Here is a 17,976-nt window from a genome sequence, read left to right on the forward strand (position 1 = left end):
AAAATTTGACACAAAGAATATCAGTCAAATATTCCAGTTAAAGTAGATTTGAATCCAAAAAAGATATTGTTGTGCAAAAATCTTACACACCTACGCAAGCATATATGTGTATTTAGGTAAAGTTTTGCTAATTAACATAAGTAGGTGGTGTTTGTTTAGAGAATAAAATATAAAAAGACAAAAAGACTGCCTCAAATATTAGCGTATTTTTTCCACTATGGCGTGTTTGACAATTTATAAAGTGGATCAACCAAACAACCATGAAAATGCCATCTCATAGATCATTTTCTTAAGTCAATAAAAGAGGGTTCAATTATTTTATTATATGTTTATCAATGTTATCATTAATCAATTATCATATAGTATGTGAATCATGTTCCACAGAATCATTTATAGCAGCTAATAAGTTCCTCACGGTTTTCTGTTTTTGACTTTGCATTTTTCATTGCAACTCTTTAGTTTCAACAACGTTCATCATAACATATCTTCTAAGGTAAGACTTTAGTGATTTTTTTGTTTTGTTTTGAGTTTATTGTGTTTTGATTAGAACTGTATGATATAAATACTTATGTTTATAAACTTTATATAACTGAAAATTGTTATCTTAACATTAATGTTTCAATTCAATGTTTTGTTTTATTCATGTGTTTTGTTTTTGGTTGTTTTCTAGGTTGTATTGGGATGTGTGCTCTAAGAGTTCATGGATATGTTTTGTCTTTTTCATTTTGTTTTATCATCTTCATGGCAACCTCACAAAAAACAGATCCTTCAGAAGGTGAATTTCGTTTATAAAGATTATAGTAATGTTCTGAATTTTTTGTTCTATGATTTTAGGGTTTAGGCTCTAAACAAGAGAGGTAGGATTAAAATTTGACAGTTTAAGTTGAAAAGTTGTTGAGAAACATGGTCAAATGCAGCTCAACCGAAGTTGCGGAGACAAAAAAATTCCTAGTACATGTTTCGTGTTTGGTTTTTTGTTTTTCAAGGAGGCAAAGTTGATTCTGGAGGTGTAAAATTGATTTTGACGTGTTAGAATGTTCTCGAGTGGAATGGATTCTGACTTGAAGATAGAATTTGGAGCTTTTTGCATCTTCAATTGATTTTGATTTTGGTATGTATATGTAGTGAAAGCACTGATAGAGATCAAAAATAGTTTGGTTGATCCAATGGGCAAACTGAGGAATTGGAATAAGGGCGATCCGTGTGCACGACACTGGACTGGAGTTTGGTGTTTTGATAAGAAGGGTGATGATGGTTACTTCCATATCCGCGAGCTGTAAGGATTTATCGTCCCTCTTTTTCTTTTTTGTTTCAAATCTCAAATAATTTTTTTTATAAAGACTTCTGAACTGTTTTGTTATTGAATTTTACTAAAGCTACCTGATGACTATGAATCTCTCGGGAACTCTAGCGCCGCAGCTTGGTATGCTTTCGCATCTCAACATAATGTGAGTTTTCGTATTTTATAAATTATTTTTGAATAAAATAATATGTATTAGAAGAATAAACGATAATTTGTTATACCGGGCTAATATTTTCATTGTTTTACGCTGAAGGGATTTCATGTGGAACAATCTGACTGGCACAATACCAAAAGAAATCGGACACATTACATCATTGAAACTCTTGTAAGAACCTTACCGAAGAAAATGAAGTATTAGTATTGATCCTCGTCAAGTTTTTGTATGATTAGAGCTTATAGCATAAGCGCTAAATGAAGATGTTTTATACGCAGGCTCTTGAATGGAAATAAATTATCTGGCAGTTTACCAGATGAGCTTGGCAACCTTATGAATATGAATAGACTCCAACTAGACGAAAACCAACTGTCGGGTTCTGTGCCAGAATCCTTAGCGAATTTGGTCAACGTTAGACACCTGTAAGTGGATCTCCAAACCAAATTGATCATCAACAGAACATAAAGCTCGGTTTCTTACGTGTACTTATTCTGCTTCGTTTTCTGTCTTTGAAGTCACATGAACAACAACTCGTTCACTGGTCAACTTCCATCCAAACTTTCAAACCTATCCAATCTTATGCATTTGTGAGTATTGAAGCTGATTTACGTTTCCTTTATGATTTGAAACTTTAGAGTTGCATCTCCAAATTGATATTTTTCTTACAAGTTTTAACTGTCTGCTTGTTAACATCGCTTTACAGGCTTTTGGACAACAATGACTTATCGGGATATCTTCCACCAGAATTCTCCAAGTTACACAGTTTGGAAATACTGTACGTTATGCTCTCATAGTCTAGATTAGTAGCATGCGTGTATATATACTCGTCAGTGTAATTTAGCTTGGCCACACGACAACAAGGACTTAACTATTGTCTACGATTATCATATTTTCTTGTTTTCCTTACAGGCAACTCGATAACAATAATTTCAGCGGGAATGGAATTCCTTCTACCTATGAAAATTTACCCAAGCTTGTAAAACTGTAAGCACTGTTATCTACATGTCCTTTTTCCCGCTTAATATATGATGCTACAAATATTCATTCACTATTGTTTGTCCATACACTTTTGAGCTAATGGCCTAATGTTTCCTCTTGGATTTTACAGGAGTCTGAGAAATTGCAGTCTACAAGGAGCTATTCCTAATTTAAACAAAATACCAAGTCTTAAATATTTGTATGTTTAAGTATATCTCGTGGCTTAGCTTTATATTGTGCCTAACGACAATGAAATCATTTTCTTCTGTTTTGTCTACAAACTCATTTGCGATCGGTTCATGTTTCAGGGATCTTAGCTGGAATCAGTTTACTGGACGTATACCATCGAATAATCTTTCAACCAACATGACAACTGTGTATGTAAATAGCCAATTTTATTTATAAACTTTGTATCTATTTTGAACCTTAACTTATCTTCATTACAATATTTATATACTATTTTTCTACTGTTACAGTGATCTGTCCCATAATAAACTCAATGGATCAATTCCTCGAGGCGGAATATATCCTTATCTTCAAAGATTGTGAGAATATGCTCATCAAAGTTTCCACTTAAAATCTACCGAGACTTTTAGATTGTTACAATTCTTCGGTTATTGGATTAATGTTTTGTTTTCACTGTCAAACGCAGGCAACTACATAACAATTTACTGTCTGGCTCCTTCCCTGCTACCATATGGCTGAACATATCCTTCAGCAGGAAGGCGAAACTTATAATGTAACGTCTGAATCTGAATTACAACATCAACCTTAAGGAACATTGATTTTTTGTTTCTAAAATAAGTTATGTGTGTTTGTCTTATTGTCGCAGTGATTTTCATAACAACTTACTTTCTAACGTTTCCGGAGATCTGAATCCCCCGAAAAACGTTATCTTAAGGTACTCTAACTTATATGTTCAGTAATATATTCCATGCAACCATATTATCAGATTCTCTCGGTAGATAAATATCTTATCATTTCTTTTCTTATATTTTTTCATAAAGGCTTTCTGGAAATCCCGTTTGCAAGAATTCCAACATACAAAGAATTGGTCAATATTGCGGTAACGAAGGGCGTCAAGTAGATGAAGAATTTACGTCACCCGCTGTCTGCCCCGTTCAATCTTGTCCCGTAGATAACTTCTTTGAATATGCACCCTCACCCCCGCCAGATCCTTGTTTTTGTGCAGCGCCTCTAAGAATCGGATATAGGCTTAAAAGCCCAAGTTTTTCTTACTTTCCTCCCTATAAAACTAGTTTCGAATCATACATGACCAAGTCCTTAAACTTAAACTTCAATCAGTTATCGATAGATTCTTATGAATGGGAAGAGGGGCCTCGTCTCAGAATGTATCTGAAAATTTTCCCTTCATTCAACGATTCCCAGTCTCACACATTCAACACAAGTGATGTCATGCGCATCGCTAGCATCTTTTCATCATGGAGATTTCCTCACACGGTTTTTTTCGGACCATTTGAACTTCTGAATGTCACTCTTCTCGGACCTTACGCAAATAGTAAGTTTCTCAATCTCCGCATTTTACTATTCTTGGTTATCTTATTATTAACCTTATTGAGTTTCTCTAATATTACTTTCATTTCATTGTTATAGTAATTATTAACACAGAGAGCAACAGAAAGAGAAAAACAGGTATTATTGTTGCTACTATAATCGGAGCCATTGCTGCAGTTTTAGCAATAACTGCAATAGCCATGCTCTTATTTTTTAGAAGAAATTCGAAATACAAGCACTTGATTTCCAGGAAACGCATGTGTAAGCATTTTAACGCTTTCTTCTGATAATGTCAATTTGATTAATCTTCGAAGAAGTAAAATTTATTCGAATGGCTATTTCCTTTTGCAGCCTCTAATATAAATATCAAAATAGATGGTGTGAAAGCATTCACTTTGAAAGAGTTGACTCACGCCACTAACAGATTTGATATCTCGGCTAAAGTTGGTGAAGGTGGTTACGGAAATGTCTATAAGGGCGTTTTATCTAATGAAACGTTTGTTGCCGTTAAGCGAGCGGGAGAAAATTCATTACAAGGACAAAAAGAGTTCTTGACTGAGATTGAACTTTTATCGAGGTTACATCATCGAAATCTTGTCTCCCTAATGGGCTACTGTGACGAAGAAGGAGAGCAGGTAAATAAATAACCTATAGCTACGCTTATCTTATGTATATCATCATAAGTTTCACCATATTTGCTTGATAGTTGACTATAATATCATCTCATATACTCTTTTTCTTGGTTCAGATGCTGGTTTATGAATTCATGCCCAACGGCACACTGAGAGAATGGATTTCTGGTAAGGAATTACTTTCTCCGTCCCAAATTATAAGTCACTTTGAAAAAAAGAAAAAAACTATAACATTATAAAATCACCGTGATTTTAAATAGTTTTTGTTCTAGATTATGCATATTGAATATATAAGTTAATAAATATCATTCTCTGGCAGGTAAAAAGAAACAATTCAATAAAGGACTTAGCTTTTGCATGAGATTACGGATTGCAATGGGTGCAGCCAAAGGAATACTATATCTACATACAGAGGCTAACCCTCCTATATACCATAGAGATATTAAAGCGAGTAACATACTTCTCGACTCCAAGTTTACAGCCAAAGTGGCTGATTTTGGATTGTCACGGCTTATACCATACTCCGATGAAGAGGGGACTGTACCTAAATATGTGTCAACAGTTGTGAAGGGAACACCGGTAATTTTAATAATTCGGCGTGAAATCTCTTGTGTCCAATTAGTACTATGAAAAGTAAAGTTGAATATACATGTTATTTTCATGCAGGGTTACCTGGATCCCGAATATATGATGACTCATAAGTTAACTGATAAAAGCGATGTATACAGCCTAGGAATTGTGTTATTAGAACTTTTGACTGGCATGCATCCGATATCCCGAGGGAAAAACATTGTCCGCGAGGTACGTTTTTAATTAAGAGACTAAGTTGAAGAAATACTAATGTTTAAACATACTCTTATACCTAATATGGTACATAATTTTGTATCAGGTTAATCTGGCTTGTCAAAATGGCACGATGGATTCGATTATAGATACCAGAATGGGTGAGTATCCATCTGAATGCTTAGACAAGTTCTTAGCTCTGGCCCTCAGTTGCTGTCATGACCATCCAGATGAGAGACCATCAATGTTAGATGTGGTTAGAGAATTAGAAGACATTATTGGTTTGTTACCTGAAACTGAGAGTGAAATTTGTTTATCAGATGTTTCTTTAGATAATTCTGGTAAAATTGTGCCCTCATCTTCATCATCGGCAACAACATCAGGAAACATTATGACAAGAAAGGACCAGCAGCACATGTCCGCAGATGTGTCCGGAAGTGATCTTATCAGTGGTTTCGTTCCTACTATTGTTCCTCGTTGAGGTCTTACATGGGCATGTTTGGATGAACAACTTATTTGCAGCGTATAGTACGAGAGAAATATAGTTATACGAAATTAAGTGTGCACTTTTTTGATAATACCAAAAGTTTAATAGGGGCATAGTTATTGTTTCCATTCTACATAGGATTTGTAAATTTTGTACACATGTAAACAAGTTTACTGACAAAAAGATGAAAAAGAACATTATTAAGACATGGTTCTAACTGTACTACCATTTGTTTTTCAAAAGAAAAAATAAATAAAATTTTCCAAGTTCATGCTATGCTAAAAGACAGTTCAAGATAGATCAAAATATTCTCTATATATACCACCACTGACATTTATATTAGTGCATCTTCGTATTTATATTAGGGTGAATCCGGAGGTGCATCTCCCTAATAACTCTTATTTCAAAACTCAAGTATTTTATACTCAGTGAATTTTACGGAAATGCATCTTCGAACGAGTTTTAGTTCATATACCTTACACCAGTATCTTCCACCTTCCTTCTTCCTTTTATACACTTTCAAAAACACTTTAAAGAGCTTGTGAGAAAGAATCAAGTAGGCCATTTTTCAAGCTTAAACACTACTTCTACCTCATTACAATCAATTTCAGGACATTTCATTCACTTCATTCAAGTTTTCACACAATAAAACTCAATCGGTAAGTTTCTCATTTTCTTTTTAATAGTTGTGTTGCATGTATATTAGGTAAAATAGATTGTTTAAGATGTATTAGGTTGTAGTTACATTCTAAATAGGTAACTTGTGTACACACGCATTCATATTTGTTGGTGTTTAGGGCATCATTGGTTTTTTTTTTTTTGCGTTTCCTGCCCCATCGTGACTTTTTAGGAATATGCATATTCAAATTTTTTTAGAATTTTCTGAGTTAGTGTTACAAAGATGTATCTTCGGATTTTGATTTTGATATGATTTTCTAGTTTTATTATAGGTAGAATGACTAAAAATCCGGATAGACTGAGACACAATCGAGTAACCCAACGTGTATCGGTTTGCAGGGAGAGCATATCAGACCCTCACGATCACTAGTTGGTGTGACTTTATTTGAATTGGAAGCGCCAACATTTTCATCATAAGGTTATATATAATATGAATCTAATTGAATAAAACTTCAGTCTACAGGGCAAGTGTAATGTCACTAGATTTATAAGTTTAAGTATGATTTGCATAGGTAAAATGACGGTTTTAAAAAAGGTCGCGGTTGCGTCACGGTCGCGTAAAGGTTTTCGCGATTTTGGTCGGTACAGGTGTATTGTGGTCGTCACGGTGTGAATTAACCATAAATTTGTTCTTCAATATAGAAAACGGTGATAACGTATTGGTTTTGGCATCTTCCAAAACCGTTTTGTCGCGGCCGTTTTCGCGGTCGCGGACCCTTTTTTAAAACCGTGGGTAAAATACATAAATTTATTTACTTCTCTGATTTAAAGTGTGATATTCCCGAGTTAAATGTGATATTCCCGAGTTAAATGGTGACAATTACAAGATCTGGAAGGAGAAAGTTCTTTTTCATCTGGGCTGAATGGACATTAATTATGCAATTAGGAAGAATGAACCAACAGACATTACTGAAACCAACACTTCAGATGCACCTGATCTATATGAAAAATGGAAGAGATCTAACTTTCTCTATGTTATGTTCATAAAGATTAAGATATCTGCTGCTGGTATTTGTGGTTCAATTGAGCATCATGAAATAGTTAAGGATTTTATTAAGGCCATTGATGAGCAATTTGTCACATTTGATAAGGCCATTGCCAACACTTTTGAAATGAAGTATCTTGGTAGTCATATATATTATAATTTGAATGGTTAAAATTTAAAGTATAAAAGAATTTGCCCATAGTTATTTATGGACACACTATTATATTACTAATAGTTATCATAAAAAAAATTTAAAATGTCAAAAAAAAAATGAAATATTTAAATTTACAATCAATTAAATTCATAAATTATTCCCAAAAAAAAAAAACTACTAGTTTCTCCCAATTTCAAAACCGCAAATTCAGTCATCTTGTTCATCGCGCTTCTGTAAATCGAAGGCTCCATTCTTCACTGTTCCAATCGAATCGGTGCCCTAACTCAAACCCCCATGGTACGACCCCCATTCCTTCGCTTCAACAATTTCATAAATCTACCACTTCTCTCCCTTAAATGTCTACATTCTCTCTATCAACACTTTTAAGAAACACAATACCGACACTGACACATCGATACCGATAATAATTTGAAAAAAAAATGAATAAATTAAATATAATAACAAATGTGGATATTGATTTCAGAAACTTAGACACTGTTTTGATGTGTAATTTCCTTATCAGTCATCTATACTCAGAGGGGAGTCAAGGAGATTCAACACCAAACAAAAAGGACGACATCATTTGACGCCACAGAAGAGACAGGAGATTAAGGAAGCTTTTGAATTGTTTGACACTGATGGATCAGGTTTTGTAACCATCAAAATCACTCTGTAGTCAACTATTTTATTTTCACTTAAGATTAACACTTTGATTGATGATGTTTAGGTACTATTGATGCCAAGGAGCTCAATGTTGCTATGAGGTATTGTTGTTATTTATAAGAATGTCAAAATGTTTGTCGTTTTTGTTAATTGGATATGTTGTTTTCTTAACATACATTTTGTCTTTGCAGGGCCCTTGGATTTGAGATGACAGAAGAGGTATCATGTAATTATCCCTCTATTCCGTAATAGTTAGGGGTGGGAAACGGGCATGACCTCCCCATTTAGGCCCGTCCCGCAAAAAGCCACGAAAAAATGGAGCGGGGAAGATATAGTTGAGGGTATGAGCCTAAAACTTTGGCCCACCTTGCAAAAAAGTAAGGGCGGAGTGGGTCTCGCCTGCGGGCATTTCACTTTTTTAGTCTAAAAATTACAAAATTTTATATTAATGTCCGCACCTGCAAAAGTCCGCAAAAAACGGAGTGGGTGCTAACATATTAGAGGATGTGGGAATAAAACTTTGACTCGCTCTGCGGAAAAATGCAGATAAAACTCGCATGTCCTACGAGCCGGTCCCATTTTGCCATCGCTAGACATTGTTGACGCATTTTTTGAAGAATTTTGTTTTTTTATTATTTATTTGTCATTTTCCAAATTGATTGATTGTCTTTGAATGTTGTAACATTTAGCTGTGGTTGGTGTTCTACTTATTCAAAGATAGGTATTCAATGGTTAATGAAAACGGATTGTAGAATAGTAATGGATTATGTACAACATTGTTAGGATTTGGTGATGTCATTCTTTATTAGAGAGTTCTATATGCATCTCTCTAATTTACTGTATAACCGTTGAAAATTAGCTTCATCCGTAAATTTACTAACTAATTTTTACTTCACTTGCTAACTTATTCGTGTGCCTAATTTTTATTTGTTGTTGGGTAAATTAACACATTTCTTCAAGGCTAACTTAGAAAAAACCTTCTCTAATAGATAATCCATTGTGCCATTTCAGCAAATTGAGCAAATGATAGCAGATGTGGATAAGGATGGGAGTGGATCAATTGACTACGATGAGTTTGAGCACATGATGACGGCCAAAATAGGAGAAAGGGACACTAAAGAGGAGCTCATGAAAGCTTTTCATATTATTGATCAAGACAAAAATGTGAAGATCTTCACTGATATACATCATGGTACTGTAGTGCTTATTCTTTATTCTCATTGTATATTTATGGTTATTGCAGGGTAAGATATCTGTAGCAGACATCAAGCGCATTGCAAAGGAGCTAGGTCAAAATTTTACTGATAGAGAGATTCAAGAGATGGTTGAGGATGCAGACCAAAATAGTAAGTTAACACAGTCATATCCTTGCTAACGCTCTACTCATTCAGTAAAACTTTTATATCTCACTTAGCGTATTTGTATTTCATTCTATGGTGAACCGGGTGGTGATGCGTGTTTTAGGTTATGCTAACATAGTGTTGTCTGTATATGAATAAAAATAGTATACTTAACTTTAAATCTGTGATTCTCTGCATTGAAAGTAAACTACACACTGATCATGTTTTACAGTTTTAGTATTCATGTAGGTTCCAGACACTTACAATCCTGACATAAGAAAAATAATGATAAGAAATTTATATAATGACTAAAATTTAAAAACTAAGAGAATTGTATATACATACAACATTTAATGAAAAATGAATAAAAGGGGTGTTTGCATTTGTGTCGTAGTTCTTAAGGGGAGTTCAACATGCTATACTATATTCTAGTTTGTTAGATATAAATATCAAAGGAGCAATATAAACTTTCCATTCCTTTTTAGTGGGAGATTTAGTAACAGAATCTGATTTTATATTCTTTTTTACGCGGCACGTGTATAACCCCTGATAGAAGTAAGATGATTTTTAACTATAAAATACTACTAAGTTGACATACTATTTGTAAATCGTACGAATATGCAGATGCTAGTAAACAAAATTTGTATGTGTTGAATTTTTTTTTGCATTAGTATTGCTACTTTATTCTCATGTCTGAGATATTTTTAACACAACATTTATGGCTTTACAATATGCAGACGATCGAGAGGTTGATCCAGAGGAGTTCCTCATGATGATGAACAGAACAAGCTTCCGCCACTAAGTCATACTTGCAATAGTACCTTTGTTTGGCTTGATTATATATAAATATAAATTATATGAAGTTGTACTCACGCCATTGTGTATATTGTAGGAATGACGAATCGAATGTTGTTTGTTTTAATATGAAATATGAATCAAATGTTAGATGTGTTATTGTTAGTACACAAACTGTATCTCCCAAATATATTCTAATAGTTTTAAAATCTTAAATAGTTTTTATTAAATTATGAGAATATATTGTTAAATAGCACTATATAAAATTAAATAGAATATTTTATGTAGTGCTATTTGACAATATATTCTCATAATAAGGTGATTGAATAGAATATAATGACCACCGTCTAGAGCGTTTGAAATTTGGATTGTGTTTGGCACATTTGTGCTAATAGAAACCAACTTGTTGACGGGAAGGCTTTTTGATCCTGGAACAGTAGCGAATTTAAGTTAGAGAAAAATCACTTCTACTAATTAAACATTTTGAAAGACTCTTAGAAAGACATATTATATATATATATTAAAGACTGTACGATTCTATTGAAGAGGAAAAAGGACTTGTACAATTCTATTGAAGAGGAAAAAGATAAAGTAATAAGTTTGATATCGAAGGAAAGAAGATGAATCGAAAGATAGTTACTATAATGTTGAATAGTACATTAAAAGAGTATATTTACATGTTGAAGCCGATAGTGATGCAGAGAAAAATGAAAAATAAATTAAAAGAGCGCAAGAATGTGCAAAATAAAACATATTAGATTCGAAAGTTGGCTAATATAAAATACAAGGATGATGACTTAATGACAGAGCATATGAATGTTTTAAAATATTGTGAATAAGTTGACGGCAAGTAATATTAATATGGATGATGAATTGCAAGCTTTATTATTGCCCATTTCATTATCTAATAATTGAGAAGTTCTTGATGTCACACTTACTAATTATACTCCCAATGAAAAGCTAGCAATGTCAATGGTTAAAGATAACATGATTAATGAAGAAGTTAAAAGAATGAAGTGTGGTTTGATCGTTACTTCTAAATTTCTCGAATACGACCTCTAAATGGGATGTATGTCCTTCATTCTCCTTGAATTTGATGATCATGTCGTCCATGTAAACTTCTAGCACATTACCAATTTGATTCTTGAAGACCTTGTTCGTCATCCTTTTGGTACGTGGCGTCCACGTTCTTAAAGTCAAACGACATGACTTGTAACAAAAATTTCATTCGTCCGTCAAGGAATCTCACATGATTACTTGATTTTGACTCAACCATCACTGCTTCTTCAATCATCTCACAATTTTCCCTGATTGTTTGATAAGGAAATCTCCCATAGTCATTCACCATGACTGATGGAGCTCTAGTTCTGTTTGATCTTCTCACTTTTGAGTTTATGCAGGCTAAGTTGGTGCAGGCTATTCCTCACAGAGCTGCTTTGGAACTTCAATCATTAGAAGTTCATACACCATCTTCTTCATACGCATTAGGCTAAGACTCCTAGAATTGGGATGACCAAATCGTTGATGCCAAAACCAATTTTTATCTTTAGCTGTGGTTGAAGCAAGACATTGATGATCAAGCATATTGATCATGACCTCAAACGTCTTGTTGGTTGACAAAGGTATCTCAAAGTTGGCATATACATTTCATCAAATACCTTGAGTTCCCTTCCTTCCATATTCATTGTGGAATTCTTGTCAAGTAATTGGCCCAAACAGATCAAGTTACTTGCCACTGAGGGAACATACAAGACATCCCTGATGGTAGCTTCATGTCCATCATTCTTTCTCACCATGATATTGCCCTTTCCTTCCGATGTCACCATGTCGTTGTTTGCAAAACAAATTGATCTTCTAACTTATTAATCCAATTTGAAAAACCAATTCTTATTTCCTGTCATATGATTGCTGTAACTTGTATTAAGGTACCATACATTTGCTTTCTATGAAGCCAAATATGTTGCAGCCATCAAGATAACATCTTCAGATTATGCTACCATCATGAGAAAATTAAGCCACACCCTTGTCTTCATCATTGTTCTCATTATAGTAGCAGTCTCGAGCATAATGACCAAACTTCTGACAACAATAACACTGGACCTCCTTCATGTCAAACTTCTTCTTAACTTTCTGATTTTAATTTGCACCATTCTTGCTAGTTTAACATTGGCTTCTTGAAGCCTTACGAGCATTACCATTCAATTTCTTCTTCCATTTTGCTTTCACTTTGTTATATCTTGAGCAATTTTCTTTGATCTTCTTGAAGAACTTTGCTTGAAATACCTGTTCAGATACCTTTTCTGAATCTCTTTGCTTCATCCTCATACCATGCACCTCAAGAAATGCTTGCAATTCTTCAAGCTTCATCTCTAAAAAGTCTTTAGATTCTTCAATTTCCACCATAATATGATCAAACTTTACTGGAAGATCCCTCAACACCTTCTTTGCCTTCTACAATTTAGAGGTCTTTTCTTCACATGACTTCATCTGATTTGTCAATGCCACCATCTTTGAGAAGAACTCACCAATGGTTTCATCATCTTTCATCTAAAAGTTTCCATATTGCTTCCTCGAAGATTGCAACTTCACTTTCTTTAACTTCTCATTTCCACCATATAGCTTCTTGAGAGTATCCCAAGTCTCCTTGGTCGTTTCTTGCTCGATAATCTTCTTAAAGATATTAGAAACCACACATTGATGGATCAAGAAAAAACATTTCTCAAATTTCTCGATCACTTCATGGTGAGCAACCCTTTATGCCTCAATAGAATTTTCCTCTAATGTTGAGAAACCATCATCAACAATTTCAAGAGCATCTTAAAATCTGAATACAACTTTCATCTATGCACATCATTTATCATAGTTTCTCCCTTGAAAAAAGGATAGATTACCTGGAAAATGGTTGGAGGTAGTGCTTCCATTCACCATGGCTGGAGATTGAGGATCGAACCACTGTTCTTGATACCAATTTGTGGGGGAACCTGTATCATAGGTTACTTAACAAATGATGATAAATTGAGAGAAAATTAGAGAGTAATTGAGAGAAAAGAGATTATAACTATTGGTATATTTATGTTATCTTTCAGTTCAATGAGGTGTGATATTTATAGACACACTAGTTACCCAAATCAAACTTAAAACAAACTGTCTAAAGCAAAACTAATATGCCCACCCGGGTCTATGATATACCCCTCAGGTATATTCTTAAAATAGTCTGTCTAACTAATGTAAAAAGACTATTTAAGCCATCTGAATTTGTTTCAGGCCCAAAAATAACGTTTTAATATTTTCCGCAATTATCTATTTTATTTCTGTTTTGGATTAAAAGTCCCTTAGTTTTTTTTCTATTTTATTTATGTTTTGGTTTAAAAGACCATTAGAGTTTATTTGTTTTCTATATTTAAATACCTTTGGTGTGGCCATTAGGATTATCTCTTATTATAATAAAATTTAGTTTTCTTCTTTTTGATGGATTCCTGCTTTTATTTGGCATGTTTGTCGCTTGCAATCTTGTGTTTTGTTCCAGGTGTAGGGCTTGCTATTTCCTAGCGTTTCTGATTGCTTCAGTTGACATTAGAGTAGATTTTCTCCTATTCTTTTCGTAGCATGACAAAAATGGCAGATCAACTAGCGACTAGAGCAGATCTTGAGTGAATTACCACCACTTTAACCGCGACCATACTTGCTTTGACTCAATAGATGGTGACTTTATAAAATTAGGTGAACAACCCCAACAACAACTGGAATCACCAAAGAGACATGGGAAAAGAACATATTAGGGTTCCACAAGGTGGAAACAACTATGCTGGAGATCCGAGTTCTGAAGAAGAAGAATCCTACGAGGAAGAGGTTGATTGTGGGAATCGATAGAACAACCTTGACTATCGAGTGAAGACTGATATTCCATTGTTCTATGGAACAATGAGAATGAGGGAGTTTCTGGATTGGAAGATCGACGTTGAAAGGTTCTTCAACGTTATGGGCATCATTAAGAACAAGCAAGTTAATATGGTGGCGATCAGGCTGAATAGTAATGCCGTTGTCTGGTGGGATAAACTTATTGTTCAGAGGAAGAGGCAAAGAAAAGGTTCGGTCAAATCTTGGCGAAGAATGAAATAATTGATGCTGGAGCAGCTTTTACCGGAGGATTATGAGCAGATTCTTCATAAGATGTATATTTAGTGTGTTTGGGAAAAGAGAGATGCAATAGAATTCACAATTGAGTTCCTGCATTTTCCTAAGCGCAATGAATTGAGAGAATCAGAGAGCCAGAAATTTGCTCGATACATCAATGACCTAAAGGAATTCTGGTAGGAGAAGATGAGTTTGTAGACAGTACGAAATGTAGCTGAGGCATCCAGTCTAGCTTTAAAGGTAGAATTGATGGAGAAATTCCCTCAAAATTTCTCACCTTTTAGGTATTCCCCCCATAATTACTTTGAATCAGTAGGCAACAAGGAAAAGAGTGCAGCAACCATGGATTCCAACCTTTAGAATAAGGGGACTAGCAACCCTAACATTGTCCAGCAGGATAAAGCATCAGTCTAGAGGCAGAATAATCCATATGCTAAACCCACTGGAGACACGTGTTATCTTTGTAATTAAAGATGGCAGAAACCAAATGTTAGTCCAATAAGGAGAATTGTTGTTGTTGCGGAAGAAAAAGAAGAGGAAGAGGAAAGAGTCGAACATGTAGTTGATAATGATGAATATGCAGGGGAGGAATCTTATAAGAGGGGTAAATTTTGTGTTGCAGAAAATTTTATTAGCATCCAAAGATGAAGGACATAGCAAGAATTTGTTTAAAACACGTTGTTCCATCAAGAACAAGGTGTGTAATCTGATCACGGATAATGGCATCATGGAAGAACTAGTGTCACAGAATTTGGTAGATTTTTTGAAGTTGTCCACATAATTCCATTAGAAGCCATACACTATTGGTTGGGTAGGCAAGGGCTCCCAAGTTCGAGTAACACTAGGCTGTAGAGTTCCTATCTCCATCGGAAAACATCAACAAAAGAGGTATTTTTTTGATGTTCTTGATATGGATGTTTGTCATATTTTACTTGGTAGGCCTTGACAGTTTGATAATGATATCACTTATCAAGGGCGAGATAATGTGATAATGTTTACATGGGGCACACATAAAATTGCAATGACTCCTATTCTTCATTTTGATAAGAATCTAGGAGAAAAGAAGTCTAGTTTCTTGGTGATAACACAAAAGTGAAAAGGAGCTTGGTGAGTTTGTATAAGAATTTGAATTTTTCTATTAAGTGGTGAGTAAAACGATGATGATTGTTGTAAAGGAGGAAATAATAATTTCAGAAAAAGTGCTAGGGATCCTAAAGGATTTCAAGGAATTGACCATATATGAACTATCAAACAATTTGTCTCCTATGCGAGATCAACTTCGGAAAGTTAAAGCTTTCAATATGGAAGACGATGTGATGATATTTCTGAATAAGGAGAAGTTTCTAGTTGATAATGCTTATGTGGTAGCACTCCCAAAATTTATGAATATATCCAATACTTTTAATGTTGCTGACATTCATGAATATCAAGCAGTCGAGACTCTTTACCAAGAAGAGAACTCGGGGTCTAGTTCTTCAGAGTTGGAGGGGACTGGTGTAGGAAGATTTTTTAAGCCATTCGAATTTGTTTCAAGCGCAAAAACAACATTTTAATATTTTCCACAATTTTCTATTTTAATTCTATTTTGGATTAAAAGTCCATTAGGGTTTCCTTTTTTTCTTCTATTTCATTTAAAATTTGGATTAGAAGTCCATTAGAGTTTCTTTGTTTTCTATATTTAAAGACATTTGGCATATGGCCATCTGGTTTATCTTTTATTATAATAAAATTCAAAATTTTATTCTTTCTGGTAGATTTTAGCTTTGTTTGTCTGAGTTGGAGGGGACTGATGTAGGAAGATTTTTTAAGCCATCCGAATTTGTTTCAAGCGCAAAAACAACATTTTAATATTTTCCACAATTTTCTATTTTAATTCTATTTTGGATTAAAAGTCCATTAGGGTTTCCTTTTTTTCTTCTATTTCATTTAAAATTTGGATTAGAAGTCCATTAGAGTTTCTTTGTTTTCTGTATTTAAAGACATTTGGCATATGGCCATCTGGTTTATCTTTTATTATAATAAAATTCAAAATTTTATTCTTTCTGATAGATTTTAGCTTTGTTTGTCAAGTTTGTCACTTGCAATCCTATATTTTATTTTAGATTTAGCGATTGCTATTCCCTAGGGTTCTCGACTGCATCATATACCTCTTCAGGTATATTCTTAAAGCAAAACTGAATTAACCATAGTATAAACTAAAATGAAAAAAAAAGTTAAACGAAGAAAGTATTCAGTGAAAAGAAATTAACATATCTAACGAGAAAAAAAAACTATAAAAGAAAGATGTTTGTAACAATATCTCAAAATTAAAATTTTGAATAAAATCAGTGCTAAAAAAAATTAAAATGTAAATTCATAAAATTAAAAATAAAAAATATAATTAATTAAATTTAAAAGTAGTAAAATTTATCTTAGAGTTTAAAATAGTTTGCGTATTTGAGTTTGAGTTTGCATATGGACTACACATATCATCTTATAATTGGTGTCATGTCTCTAGGAATATTTTACCCCCAATAATTGATTTTATTAATAACACCAAAAACTCCATAAAATGGAGAAACTCAAAATTTGTTTTGAATGAGGGTTTTGGAGGATTTTGGATGACTTATATAAATGTTCGAAATATCTTTTAGGTTGTTATACTATTCTGAAAATTAAAAATTTAGTAATGATAATAACTCTTTTATCATTCTAAACAAAATCATTTTTTCAAATATTTTTCTATATTTTTTTTAAAATTTTGTTTTCGGAAGTCTTCACTTCCCCTCTCCTCCAAACTCGCAAACATAGCCTAAGGGATAGCCTAAGAGTGTTTTCGGTTCTATTTGGATCGATTTTGAGGCAAAAATTCACCCGATCCAAAGATAAATTAACTTGGGGTCCGGTTTGGTTTTGGATGATAAATTTCAATCCAATCCGATCCAATTTAATACAGTTTAATTTGAATCGATTTTTTGAATATCCAAATTACAAATTATATTTTTTTAATATTATAAAAATCATAAATTTGATATAATATATAACATATAATATGTTAAAAATTAATAATACAAAATAAGAATGAACGATTATGGTTGAAATAATAAAAATAAATAGATTAAACTAAACTATTAAATAGTATTAAAAAATAATTATCATCGAATACTAATGTAACATATCATATTAATAAAGGAATATATATATATATATATATATATATATATATATATATATATATATATATACATGTATATATATATATATATACATGTATATATATATATATACATGTATATATATATATATATATATATATATATATATATATATATATATATATATATATATATATATATATATATATATATATATATATATATATATATATATATATAT

At 33.2% G+C, this 17,976-nt stretch overlaps 2 protein-coding genes across 2 annotated transcripts; both read left to right on the forward strand.

Moving 5' to 3' along the window:
- Positions 1-235: 235 nt before the first annotated feature.
- Positions 236-6,422, forward strand: LOC131609486 (probable LRR receptor-like serine/threonine-protein kinase At1g06840). Its single transcript, XM_058881185.1, has 21 exons — positions 236-493; positions 671-775; positions 1,126-1,276; positions 1,377-1,448; positions 1,557-1,628; positions 1,736-1,879; positions 1,973-2,044; positions 2,161-2,232; positions 2,367-2,441; positions 2,566-2,634; positions 2,744-2,812; positions 2,912-2,980; positions 3,088-3,174; positions 3,268-3,336; positions 3,443-3,954; positions 4,050-4,211; positions 4,302-4,585; positions 4,699-4,750; positions 4,902-5,161; positions 5,249-5,383; positions 5,472-6,422. Exons 2-21 carry the CDS (start codon positions 682-684, stop codon positions 5,844-5,846), a joined length of 2,895 nt encoding a protein of 964 aa, XP_058737168.1. The 5' UTR covers positions 236-493; positions 671-681; the 3' UTR covers positions 5,847-6,422.
- A 1,388-nt stretch (positions 6,423-7,810) lies between these two features.
- LOC131612043 (caltractin-like) lies at positions 7,811-10,617 on the forward strand. The gene is made up of 7 exons (XM_058883861.1): positions 7,811-7,966; positions 8,193-8,316; positions 8,397-8,433; positions 8,524-8,551; positions 9,344-9,496; positions 9,576-9,678; positions 10,410-10,617. The coding sequence occupies exons 1-7, from the start codon at positions 7,964-7,966 to the stop codon at positions 10,472-10,474; spliced, it is 513 nt and encodes a 170-aa protein (XP_058739844.1). The 5' UTR covers positions 7,811-7,963; the 3' UTR covers positions 10,475-10,617.
- The last annotated feature ends 7,359 nt before the right edge of the window (positions 10,618-17,976 follow it).

Source organism: Vicia villosa, linkage group LG6 (genome assembly GCF_029867415.1).
Source record: "Vicia villosa cultivar HV-30 ecotype Madison, WI linkage group LG6, Vvil1.0, whole genome shotgun sequence".
NCBI classification, from domain to species: Eukaryota; Viridiplantae; Streptophyta; class Magnoliopsida; order Fabales; family Fabaceae; genus Vicia; species Vicia villosa.